We start from the raw sequence: 13,430 nt of genomic DNA, 5'->3' as shown, positions 1-13,430 counted from the left end.
ACCTCCGCTTGAAAAGCTTCTTCTTGGTTTTAAAATCACGGCTGCAAGGCTGAAAATTCTAAAATGTTATAAAAAAGTGAAGTAATGGTAATTAAGCTTGCTACTCCTCTGCATAATTGTAATTCAATGTTTGTTCACTTCTGCTTCTTTGGCACCAAACCGTTGGTATTTGTGTGGCCGTGGGGCCACCTTGTGGTCATGTTTGGTAAGGGTGGTTCTGAACATCTGTTTGTCTCTCTCAGGGTCAGTGATGAGAAAGATGCTCGAGGATATCTGCAGGCTTTGGCTACTAAGATGACAGAAGAACTGGAAGGCCTGAGGAACACCAGTCTGGGTGCACGTGCTACTGTAAGAGAACTAAACTTTGATCTTGACTGTTAACTTAGTGCTTAGTTTTAGGAATGCATTTTAGCATGAGTTAAGAGTTTATTCTAAACATTGACCTTTTTTTAAATTTAAAGATTTTCAATGGCACCAAATCTTAGTGCATTGAGACCCAGTAGATGTTTAATTCTCTTTTCTTCTGGTTTTCCAGGACATGCCATGGAAGATTAGACGTTTTGCTAAGCTGGACATGTCTGCCCGTCTGGAGCTGCAGTCTGCACTGGATGCCGAGATTAGAGCCAAACAAACCATCCAGGATGAGCTCAACAAAGTCAAGACGTCCCATATGGCCACTGAGTGGTAAAACACACATCTCTCCTTTTAAGCTTGCAGTAGGACGTACATGTCGGTACATCAGGAAATGAGTTGATGGGTTTAAACAAAGACTTTAGATATACAAAGATGGTGCACTTGTATTACTATGAATGGGAGAAAGTTCAACGCGCAATATGGCGGAATAAATCCCTCCTTCTAAGTAAAAGAGGCAATTGCCATTTGGTAAAGTCATTGCGTCACTGCAGCTGCTGTTAGAAGCTCCGGTTGCTATAAAAACAGTCATGTTCTGAGACGTGTGCTTATGACTGCTTTGGCTGCTCCAGCATGAAAATTTTTGTTTTTTTGTCATGATTTGAGCATTTAGAAACAAATTTATGAGACAGTTGTCAGATTTCATTGGTGATTTCAAATATGAAATATAATCGTAAGCTTGGTGAACAGCTATGGAGAATTTCCCCATTCAAAGAGATAGGAGCTGCACTTGCATGACTGAAATAGCTGCCTAAGAGGCATTTCAAAGATGGCCGCCAAGTCAAATGACTTGCCTAAAAGGGACTTTGGTATTATCTAGTTGACAATCCAGTGAATAGCTGGTAAGAATCCCAAAGAATGGTCAACCGATATGGGTTTGACCAATGTAATTCAGTAAAAGTTTAATTGACCAGTGGCCAGAAATGATGATCTAAAAATGGCCATATATTGGTGAATTAATCAGGTTATGGTCATTACATTGTGTCTGATTCTGTTCTGCACAGTAAGCTGGACGACTTGGAAAAGAAGAACCAGGACCTACAGGCAGAGATCCAGAGGCTGAAACAGGAAACTGAGAATCTGCGATTGTCTAAAGGTAAAAGCCTGAACATTTGAAATCAATCAAGCAAAATTTCTTGATATTTTAGATGGTGTATATGTTTGTATGGGAAATTTAAGTCATGTTATGTGTTACATAGGGGTCAAGCATCAAGACTCCCAGAATTCCTTCCTGGCCTTCCTCAATGCTCCAACCTCCGCCCTGGATCAGTTTGATGTAGGTGTTTTGAAACAGTGGCTTCATTAATTCATTCTGTCTGCTTTTTCATTTGTAAATCAGAAATAATGATTTATTGAAATTTATGTTTCCTCTTATATTCTCTGTCTTTACATGGTTTACTGTAGATTAAATAACTGGCTGAAATACGTTCTCGATTATTACCTCTGGGCTTTTGAGTCCGTAATTTTAAAATCGAGTAAATGTGCAAATCCTTTTCTCCGTGTTCATATATTGTTTGCTCTCTTTTTATTTATTTCTCTCGTTCTATCTGTCTGTTCTTGTCTGTGATGAAGCGCTCCACTGCCTGTGGGCCATCCGGCAAAGGCAGACGTGTAAGCTCCTTTTGTTGTGCTTGGTGCAGGGGTTCATCTCTGTTGGTTTGCGTGACTTTAATGCATGTCTGCGGTCTGCTACTGCATGGCAGAAGCGACATATCACACACTTCCCAGAGGGTCTTTCATGTGAGCATTTGGACTGCAAACTGACACTTTCTGTAGCTAATACATATGCAAACATTTTATTCCATTCATCTTGCATTTCCAATTGAGGTTTGGAAGACTCAACTTCTAACTCACTTTTGCATATAATTGCTGTTGCTAAACTACTGTGAAGCTTGTTGCGAAACAGACATGAGTTGTTTGCGTTTCAGATTTCTCTACATTCTCGGTTCTTGTTCCCGTCAAGCATCATTGACGTGTTGTTTGGGTCTTGTTTGAGTCTGTCCTGTCAAAATGCTGCTAATGTGCATGATGTCTTTTCAAAGAGTCAGTTGTTATGTTTAGCAGGCATGTCTTGGGTCTAAATGCATTATGCTTTCCATCTGCTGCTCATAGTTCATAGTACAGCTGGATCGGTTCTCTAAATGTTTCCTTTCTCTAACCTCCTCAATAGATTGATTCCATCGATAACTTCAGCCTGTCCAACACACCATCCCGGGAGGAAGATGGAAGATCCCAGGTCACGTCACACTCTCGCTCGCCCTCAACTACCAGCGATTTGCAGGAGTCTCAAGAGGTGACTTCACAATGACCCCTTTAGCAACACTAAAACTCAGAAACTTAGGCCATTTAACTGCCGTTTTGGATGAAACTTAACACAGAGCTTGTTGCAGTGTATTCAGGGATTGTCTTATCCAATACAGACACATAAGATGCCACCTTAGAATGTGGTCAGAAGCATGTGGTTAGATGCCTTATAGGGCTGTCGTCTAGGTAGGGAGCTCAGCAGGTTTTGGAACAAAGCTTTACTCATTTAGAAAAAGAGACGGTGCAGATGATGCTTTAACATTTCTGATAGGATGTTAGCATGTTGTGACTAATAGCCGTGACTATGTTTCCAGCAGGTAGATCAGCCACAACGAGGCGCTCAAACACCCGTTCAATCAGGATACAGTAGCTCTGGTCACAGCACACCTAAAGTAATTCATTTTCCTCACATTCTACAACTACTTTCATATCAGCCGGTCAAACATATCTTATGTTTTGTAATATGTTGTAATTTATAATTTTCTAAATTGCTTATTTTTTAGCCAAAGGCCCATCAATTCGTGGTGAAGACCTTCAATACGGCCACTAAGTGTAACCAGTGTACTTCTCTAATGGTGGGAATCATTCGGCAGGGCTGTACGTGTGAAGGTAAGGGCTCAGCTGAGGTTGTCATGGAAATGGTAAATGACGTTAAGATGGGCATTCACCTTGTTCTCCTCCTCCTGCAGTCTGTAATTTCTCCTGTCATGTGACGTGTGCGGACAAAGCTCCTGCCGTGTGCCCGATCCCACCGGATCAAACCAAAGGACCGCTGGGTATCGACCCCCAGAAGGGCATCGGCACAGCTTATGAGGGCCATGTCAAGGTTAGATGCTTTAGTTTAAATCCTCATAAATTTTGGTAATCAAAACTATTATTGTTAATATTATTATTAGCAGATAAACATAATTTTTTTATCTTCCTGAAAAATTGACTAGGATTAATTTATAATTTCAACCTATAATGTTTTAGCTTTTAAAAATAGTCTGTCACCAAAGGCAATATTGCTCTACTTATAATATAAATAATATATATATATAAATAAAAGACTTTCATTGATCTTCGGAACACAAATGAAGATATTTTTTATGAAATCTGAGAACTTTCTGTCCTTCCATTGACAGCAACGCAACTACCACAGATGCTTCAAAAAGTTAATCGTAAAATAAATCCATATGAATTGAGCGGTCTAGTCCAAAATTTCTGAAGAGACATGATCGCTTTATATAATGAACAGATTGAATTTAAGCTTTTATTCACATATACATATTGATTAGCGAACATAAACAGAAGCTCAACTGAACCTGCTTGACGTGAGGGAACAAACCTCATTGGTTCTTGTGGAAGCTCAAACATGCTTGCGTAACACGAGAATGAACCTCATTGGTTCTCGCATGTCAAGTTTATATATAAAAGCCAAAATTCTTTTCATCATGTAAGTGATTGTGTCTCTTCAGAAAATTTGGACTAAACCGCTCAATTCATATTTAGTTTTGCTATCTCTTCATGAACTTTTTAAAGCGTCAAAGTGGTAGTTGTGTAGCTGTCAACGGAGGGACAGAAAGCTCTCACATTTCATAAAAAATATATTAATTTGTGTTCCGGAGAACGGGTTTGGAACGACATGAGGCTGAATAATTAATGACAGAATTCTCATTTTGGTTGAACTAACCTGTTAACCCACTATTTTGGACAGTTTTGTTTTCAGTTATTTGAGAACTAATTCTGATATCTTTTCTTTTAGGTGCCGAAACCATTAGGTGTGAAGAAGGGGTGGCAGAGGTCCATCGCTGTGGTCTGTGACTTCAAACTCTTCTTATATGATCTCCCAGAGGGCAAAGCTGCTCAGCCTGGTGTCACGGTGAACCAGGTTATTGACATGAGGTCAGTGAGAACTTCAAAACAAACATCTGGTCCTGTCTTTGACTCTAATGACTGTGTTTGCATGACATCTAAATCGTTCTCTTTGTTTCCTAGGGACGAGGAATTTTCAGTTAGCTCAGTTTTGGCATCAGATGTCATTCATGCGAACAGGAAGGACATTCCCTGTATCTTCAGGGTGAGTTGAACATGATTGTTTAATATTTTATTTACATAAGTTCATATTGGTAACATTCGTATTGTACTGAAATTTTAGAAAATTCTTTTGTGCCTGTGTTCAGTGATAAAATTTGAAGTTGTTGTCCTCTTCCACTCCTGCAGGTGACTGCGTCACAGCTCTCCTCATCCAGCAATAAGAAATGCTCCATCTTGATCCTGGCCGACAGCGATCAGGAAAGAACCAAGTGGGTCGGCCTGCTGAACGAGCTGCACCGCCTCTTGAAGAAGAGCAAACTTAAAGAACGCTTTGTTTACGTCCCTAAAGAAGCGTATGACAGCACACTGCCTCTCATCAAAACCACACAAGCTGCTGCTATTATAGGTATAATCCACCACATCCCAATAATCTTAGGTTCATTATGTTAATGTCAAGGTTTTTTATTACATAACAATCATTAAGACTTCCATATTTTTATAATCTCTGATGTGATTGGCTAAGCTCTTCACATGTGAAATGAGTAGATATCTGCTCGCCTTGTGTATGTGAGCGATCATATGTTAAAGGGATAGTTCACCCAAAAATTATATACTGTATATACCACCCTCATGTCGTTCCAAACCCTGAAGACATTTGTTCATCTTCGGAACACAAATGAAGATATTTTTAATGAAATCTGAGAGCTCCAGTGGTTTAACCTCAATTTTATGAAGCGACGCGAGTGCTTTGTTTGCACAAAAAAAAACAAACATATTTTTGTATGGTGCTCTCATGAATGATGTACGAGATGGAAGAAAATATTACATTTCTGTTGTCAAACAGGAAGCACAAGACGAGTCTTAGATATTATATATTATACTATATATATATATATATATATATATATAATATTTAATAATATAATGATATTTCAAAATATAATTAGAATGTGTGTGTAAAATAATATTATATAATAATATATAAAGATATACTGCAGAATTTTTATATAACATTTATTAATTCTTTGAATTCCCGTACTTCAAAAGAGCAAGAAAAATCCTCTTTAATAAAACAACAATTTAAGAACTGGTCCGCACAGGTCCAACTCAATCCAGCGTAGCTTTATCAGACTGCTTTCTGTTTATTTTACTACACTTCTATTTATCCACAGATCATGAGAGGATAGCCCTGGGCAATGAGGAAGGGCTGTACGTTATTCATGTTACCAAAGACGGTAAGCATAATTAAAAGCTTTATCTGCGTTTACTGTACTTATCTGTTGCGTTTACACTGTATTTTTAGACATCTTACTGCATTCTTTGATGTTAATACAAAGCCTCTTATTGTTTATATATTTCTATTCACAGAGATTATCAAGGTAGGAGATAAAAAGGTCCATCAGATTGAGCTAATCCCATCAGAACAGTTGATTGCCGTGATATCCGGTCGAAACGGCCACGTGCGACTCTACCCAATGGCGGCCCTAGATGACCGAGATGCCGAATTCTGCAAGATAGCGGAGACCAAAGGCTGCCAAACTCTAGTTTCGGGCACAATCAGACACGGATCTCTCACATTCCTTTTTGTGGCCATGAAAAAAACTGACAAGGTGATCATCTACGAGCTCAACAAGAGCAAAACACGCCATCGGAGGGTGCGGGATATCATGGTCCCAGGATCAGTTCAGTGGCTGGGTTTCCAGGGTGACGAGCTTAGCGTGGGCTTCCACTCCGGGTTCCTGCGCTTCAATCTTCAGGGGGATGGAACGATCAATAGGCTCCTTCACCCTGACGATCACACCCTGGCCTTCATCGAGAACCTGAGCCTGGACGCTCTCTGCCTCGTGGAGATCTCCAGTAAAGAGCTGCTCTTGTGCTTTAACAGTATCGGTGTGTATGTGGACTGCCAGGGCAGACGTTCACGACAACAGGAACTGATGTGGCCGGCTAAGCCCACCTCATGCCGTGAGTGACGATTGGTCTTTCTGTTCCGATTATCATGGCTTGTGTTTACTTGTTTACAGTGTGATAGTACCAATCAACAAAATTGGATGAAATTACTGCACTTGAAATGTATTATCTTACAATATTGTAGCTTTTCTAAAAAAAAAAAGGCAAAGATATTATTGCTTAAATGGTTTTGTAATATAATTGACATATGTACAGTATAATATAGTGGTTTAAAAACAAGCGATTTTAGATCATTGAAGTGCAATAAGCTGCGAAATAGAGCTCATTTCGCTAAATGCTTATGTAGCCTCGTGTTACCTTCCCCTAATCGTCTAGGGGTCGGGAGGGGAGGTAACAAATATGAAAATAAAATAAAAAGCGAGCACACACTTCAATCCTCTGTCCCAGAGTGAAGACGACACCAGAACATATATAAATCAAAGAAAAGATTTTATTTACGGTACAAAAAAAGATACCAAAAGAAAATACAACACACATAGGTAATTAGGGAGCAATGGCTCAGGGGAGAGCAAGGCCTAAAATAACAAACAAAACAGCACTCTACCTAAATTTGGGAGGAGTCCTAACTAACCTAAGAAATAAACATAAAATTCCCTCCACTCCCTTGCTACAACAAAAAACAGGGACAAAAAAAGTAAAAAAGTATTTAAAAGAAAAAGGCGCTCACCCCCGACAGCTCCCCTCACAACGGTAGTACCTAAACAGTTTAACAAAGACACAATTCCTTCTGCTTAATTTTTTAGTTGTAGTGAGAACAAGATCACTGAACACCAACCACTGCTAACTCACAAATACTGTCTCTGAATGTCAGAAGCAAACATATATCAGAACAGCGTTCAATCTGGAGCAAGGGAGAAGTGCGTCTCTCTCTGCAAACACTGGATTGCACCCCTACTCTCCTCTCAGGCACACTCACAAATGAGTTACAGGTGCTGATGATTAGGCCTGAGAGCGAGTAGAGAGAGAGAGACAGCAAGCAAACAACAACACAGGGCACACAACCACGCCCACACTTTCAGAAATAAAGAAAAATCAAAGAAGTTCAGGAGACGAATCATAATAATGATAATGAATATGTTCTTGGACATAACACTAAATAAATAAATGAATGAATACGTCCTTGGACGTAACACCTAGTATTTCTTATTTCTAATGCTTTAAGTTTTTCAGGGAGGTCTATTTCATTTATGTCTTTGTTCTATTGTAGTTAGTTTTCCTTTATGCTTGTATTTAGTTTCTTTGTTTTTATTACTCATATCGTGATTTTGGTCACATCGCCCATTATATTTTACATATAATACATATAATATTTTATTTTATGTAAATATTATGACCTTATTTTACGCTAGATATTTTGTGTACTCGAGTTGAGAGTGTGCATTGTTGTAGTTATGTGCTCATATATTATAATAGTTGCGGATGTTGTGCTCATAATTTGCACAAAATGTCCTGGGACGTAGGCATGCTGAGGATAACTTGTTTGTTTTCTGTGACTAATGTCTTGCAGGTTATAATGCACCTTATCTGTCAGTGTACAGCGAGAATGCAGTGGATGTATTCGACGTCAACACTATGGATTGGATTCAAACGATGCCTTTGAAAAACGTACACTTTTCATTATATCTTCAATAATACCACATCATAAAAAAAGACACACTTCCAGAGAGAGCTTCTCATCTCTTTTTGGAATAAAATATATAGTAGAAGCAGGTGGTAAATGAAAGTTCAGTGTGTTAATGAGCTGTGTGTCTCCTGCATTGCAGGTTCATCCTCTGAACGCTGATGGCTCTCTAAACCTGCTGGGGCTGGAGACCGTACGGCTCATCTACTTTAAAAACAAGACAGCGGGTGAGATTCTCCCCCCTGCTGCTCCTCCAGGGTTCTCAATATTCCTGCCCCACGTACTTATGCATATTCAACAGGAAATAAAAGACAAGAAAGGGAAAAGTTGTTTCAGAGGCAGAGAAAGCTAATGCATTTTCACACAAACATTGTTTTCTTAATAATTTGCACTGATAAATATTTCACACGTTTTTTAATAGAATGGGGTCCATTTTGATTTCATATTGTTAAAATGTAAAGAATTTGGCTTAATATGTAGCATCTTGTGAATAGGAAGCTTAAACTCATGCGTATGTGATTTAACACATTTTTACATCCTAATAGACGTTTGTTGTTCTATCGTTTCATAGCGTTAAATGTGTTGTGTAATGTGTTTAATGCTTTGTGTACTGTGTAATGATGTGCAGAGGGAGATGAGCTGGTGGTGCCAGAGACATCTGACAACAGCCGTAAACAGATGGTGCGCAGTGTGACGAGCAAACGCCGCTTTTCTTTCCGCGTGCCGGAGGAGGAGAGAGTTCTGCAGAGGAGGTGATGTTCAAGTCTAGCAACACTAACCAGCATGACTTTTCATAAGGAAACTCTTATGGGCTTTTCACATTTGAAATTGTTCATTTTTAGACCATTCTAAATGTTAAGTTTCATGTTTCAAGCTGTTCATGATTATTTTATCCCTGGTTTAAAATTCTTCTTTACATATTTATGAGGTCAGCAGCAAGTATATTAGAGATTCACTAATGTATCGGCCAATAATCTGTATTATTTTCTCTATCGGTCATCTGCCAATTGTTTAAAAACAGCCAATGATCAGGCCAAATATATTGTGTCAGTCAGGGGGTGGAAAAACTTGTCAGACTGCAACTCATACTGTGTGTGAAGAAAACGTTTCATGTGTTAAATTTAGGGCTGTTGAAGCTGATGAAGAATGTGACAATAACACATTAACAGTTAAAAAAATATAAATGTTAAAGTAGGCTCTATTTGACCCTATGAAATCACCTGTAGTTCAAGCCAGGGTTGCCAGGTCCCTACAAATGCCCTCTCTACAATGCGACTAAATCTTCACTCTAGGCGACTAAATAATGTCTATCATTCAAGTTCAAGTTCTTTATTCAGTCATTATGTTATTACTGACACAATAATAATCACATCAACAACAAAATAATAACATTCAATGCTGAATAGGAGCATGAGGAAGACTTAGTCTTATAATTTCATGCCCCTTTTTTCAATAATCTGAGCTGGCACAGAACAGATGGCTCGCCGTTTTTATTTATTTATAAATTTTGTTATGTCGAGGTACAATATTACTTCACAACTAAATAAATGACAGTTTCAAATTTGTCAAACATTGGTTCTTATGCTTCACTGCCTTCGTATTTTCCAAGTACATTTTTTAAAAAATTTTTATTGAATTGAACAATCGTGTTACATGATTTTTGAACAGTGTCCAAAGAGTCCCCTAAACTGATCCCAATTACAAGAAACCCTTTTTGTTTTTGTGAGGTGCGTGAATATGGTACACAAAAATTGCCTTTTCTTCTGTTGTTACTGTCTGTGATTAGCATGAATTTGGTTTGGATATGTATTGGCACCAAATTATTTTTCACTCTCCACATAATTTGTAGTATTTTAAATTTGACCAACTCCTTAAATTTCAAGGTCTGCAATTTTATAAACAGTTTGTTTGTGTGGTCTCGTAAACCTTTGTAAGTCACAATTCTTATCGCTTTCTTCTGTAGTAAGAACAGCCTTACTACAGTATGCAGCCTTACTACATAATGTCTATCATTAGCCATTGGATAATACATTTCTAGATTTTACACGCCTGTGTGTGTGTGTTAGAGGCTAAATATAAGTTTAGTATAGATATATTTTCACTCACTGAACACTCTTCTGAGTTTTGCTCTCTGTCCAGCGATCTGTACTATTTCAGTGCAGCTCCGTGGATGCGCAGCGTACCGTAAACTCTAGTGTGAAGGCGAACAAACTCGCCGTCGCATTGCTGAGAGCGCTGTGTTTCTCACACACACGCAAAGAGAGAGAGCGAGCGAGGGAGTCTTACATACCACGCGGAATCGACGCGCTAAATGCAAACTATATTTTTTGTTGCATTTTGTGTGCTTAGAGGGTTGATATTTGTAGCACCTCCCATCCAATAATCACAAAAAACATGAATGAACATCAAAAGGTTTGTTGAACGTTACAGGCCAACTTAACCAAATGTATCATGTCTCTCATCAGTGTTTCACTCGCAGAAAGACGTCTATAAAAAAAGCTTGTAAACGTCACTTAATGTTGCATTTACCAGTTATCCAGTGTTCACAGTTCATTAGTTAGCAATAAAAAAACACTAGAGAGGAGCTTATTTACTGTTACTTATTTATGTATGTTTAAATAAATGTACCATGAAGACAAGTGTTTTTTGAAAACTACACTGTGTAATTATTAAGTTACAAATAGGAGTTGAATATAGTAGTTTGGGCTCTGTTGTTAATTTTAATCTCTAATAGTGTACCAATGAGAAGGTTCCCTGTATAGTTTACAGCATTAGTTGGGAGGTTTTTTTTCCTTAAGAAAGTCATTCTAAATAATCGGTATCGGCTAAATTTAGTATCGGTGCATTTTTAAAGTTTATCTGTGAAAATGTCGTGTAAAATAAAAATAAATAAAATAATTCATTACAGTTTCAACATTGTTATTCTTTGCAACTATACAGCAAGTGAAAATTTCTGTAAAAATATATATTAATTTATTGAGAAGCATGAGGTAAGACTGTGGAAAGCCCTTAACTGAAATCCAAGTTTCATGTTTGCAATTTGTTGAGTTATTCTACTCTTGAGAGGGTATTTGTGTGCTCTGAGTCTCACTGCATTGTTTGTGCTCTTCAGGGAGATGCTGAGAGACCCAGAAATGAGGAACAAGTTAATTTCAAACCCAACAAACTTCAACCATGTGGTTCATATGGGCCCGGGAGATGGGATCCAGATCCTGAAAGATCTGCCAATGGTAGGAGCAGCTGACAGCAGGGAGAACGTCACCTCTCAGATTCTACGCCTCCATCCATCTGTTTCTAAGAGCTGTTTTGATGAGCATGAGCTGTTAATTATTTCCACTGTTATTATTTCAGTTTTATAGATGAGCTTGATTAAAAGATGGCATAAAACCACATTTGCCTTTCGTAATGTCACGTTACAATATACACGTTTATATAACCAGCATTTAGGAAGTAAATGGGTCAATTTTACTTTCATGTTGTCTTTTAAATGACTTTATCTCATTGACTTTCTTATTTACGCCATTATTGAGCAGTAAACTGTTGCATGCATCTATATTTTTTCTTTTTTCCCCCTCCATTTCACCGCTCTATATCTGCCTCTCTTGGGTTCCTACTGTAGCCCGGTTCTCCTCTCCCCTCTCCTCATCTGCGCCTCATCTCCACCCCTACCCGCTTTGAGCATGTCTATCACATGACACTCACCTCTGCTGACAACTTCCTGTCCCAGGACTCCTCCCCTCTCTCCTCCCACTCCCTGTCTCTCAGCTCCGCCCCTGGGACCCCTGCTTCCATCTGCTCTCTGGTAGGACCAGAGAGAGACACACAGACTCACTCCATCTGTTTTCTGAATGTATTCCCACATGCATTAGCTCACTTTCACCCTCAGTCTGTTTTCAGACTGTCTGCCTGTGTCACAAATTGACAATCTGTTTGGTGCTCTGCATGCCAAATCATCCTCCTCCTTAGTTTTTTTTTTTTTTTTTTTTTTTTTTTTAAGGTGCAGTAAGCAAAACACTGTTGAAAGTGGTTTGGATGAGAACCACAACACACTTGTAGCCAATCAGCAATTGGGGGCGTGTCCACTTATAATGGGGGAGTAGAGAGAGTGAGCTAGAGGGAGATTTGAAGAAAGGCTATAGAAAGAGAGATGGCTGAGAGATGTTACAAAAGAGAAAAGTTAAGAGGAATATCACTGAAAAAGAAGGGTTATGATCAGGCAAGAGCTTTAGGATCAGTGTTTATATTAGAAAAGCTTTCCAGTGCTGGAGAAACCTAAGCGGGAAGGCCTGTAAACAGATGCCGAGGTTGCATTGCATTATTTCTGCTCTGTATGTGAGTAACACTGGTTTTGATTCATTTCACAGAACCAAGATATACTGTTGTTGTAATTAGCTATAGTGACAGGACAGTTTTGAGTGTCATTCAAAGCTTTATTTTGCTTCACTTCAGCTATGATAAAGAGACATCTACTCTTTGCTTGTTTGTGCATTTTGGGGGCGGAGCAATGAAGGGAAGGGTGTGTTTGTTTGGGTTGATTTCAAATATCAACAGTGTTTCTCAGAAATCACTTACTGCACCTTTAAGGATTAAAACCAGGTATGACCTCAGTGCTAACAGACATGGATTAAAAACCACAAAATTAAGTGTACATTTAATGGGTTTTGTTAAATGACAAAATATTGTGTATACTTCTGGTTTTATGAACCTTATTGAAAAACTTAAGCGAGAAAATGATTTAATTTTCCCCTTGCTTTATAATTTAAGATCATTTACAGTGACATTGGTGTATTTGTAGCTTTTGTGAATTTATTTATTGTTTGATTTCAGTAATAATAATGTTTTTCTCTGCCCACTGTGTGTTTGGGGTGTTCAGAATGTGCGCGCTCAGGAGAGTCGTGGTGTCCTGGGAGCATCCGTCAGTATCCCCTCCATCAGCAAGGCTAGGCCTGAACCGGGCCGATCTATGAGCGCCAGCAGTGGTCTCGGCACACGTGAGTACTCAAATATGTTCATATATATATGTGTGTGTGTGTGTGTGTGTGTGTGTGTGTGTGTGTGTGTGTGTGTATATATATATATATATGGATAATAATGACTATTTGTAGAA

The 13,430-nt window shown here is 38.7% G+C and overlaps 1 protein-coding gene across 8 annotated transcripts in view; it reads left to right on the top strand.

Annotated features, from left to right (window-relative positions):
* Nucleotides 1–13,430, top strand: part of cdc42bpaa (CDC42 binding protein kinase alpha (DMPK-like) a) — a 79,165-nt gene that overhangs the window by 56,518 nt on the left and 9,217 nt on the right. For 3 of the 8 annotated variants that reach the window (XM_082142757.1, XM_082142750.1, XM_082142751.1), the window contains exons 18-36: nt 243–348; nt 536–684; nt 1,416–1,507; nt 1,611–1,687; nt 1,984–2,022; nt 2,582–2,704; nt 3,030–3,107; nt 3,219–3,324; nt 3,405–3,541; nt 4,460–4,599; nt 4,693–4,774; nt 4,918–5,137; nt 5,904–5,966; nt 6,100–6,696; nt 8,210–8,307; nt 8,466–8,550; nt 8,952–9,075; nt 11,436–11,553; nt 13,197–13,314. In XM_082142757.1, coding sequence (XP_081998883.1) covers nt 243–348; nt 536–684; nt 1,416–1,507; nt 1,611–1,687; nt 1,984–2,022; nt 2,582–2,704; nt 3,030–3,107; nt 3,219–3,324; nt 3,405–3,541; nt 4,460–4,599; nt 4,693–4,774; nt 4,918–5,137; nt 5,904–5,966; nt 6,100–6,696; nt 8,210–8,307; nt 8,466–8,550; nt 8,952–9,075; nt 11,436–11,553; nt 13,197–13,314 — 2,552 coding nt within the window. The remainder of the gene's footprint in view (nt 1–242; nt 349–535; nt 685–1,415; nt 1,508–1,610; nt 1,688–1,983; nt 2,023–2,581; nt 2,705–3,029; nt 3,108–3,218; nt 3,325–3,404; nt 3,542–4,459; nt 4,600–4,692; nt 4,775–4,917; nt 5,138–5,903; nt 5,967–6,099; nt 6,697–8,209; nt 8,308–8,465; nt 8,551–8,951; nt 9,076–11,435; nt 11,554–13,196; nt 13,315–13,430) is intronic. The other 5 variants (XM_082142753.1, XM_082142752.1, XM_082142756.1 and 2 more) reach the window with 3 other exon arrangements.

The sequence above is a fragment of the Leuciscus leuciscus genome, assembly GCF_965113295.1.
Source record: "Leuciscus leuciscus genome assembly, chromosome: 17".
In the NCBI taxonomy this organism is placed as follows: domain Eukaryota; kingdom Metazoa; phylum Chordata; class Actinopteri; order Cypriniformes; family Leuciscidae; genus Leuciscus; species Leuciscus leuciscus.
This window is presented reverse-complemented; position numbering and strand designations above follow the sequence as displayed.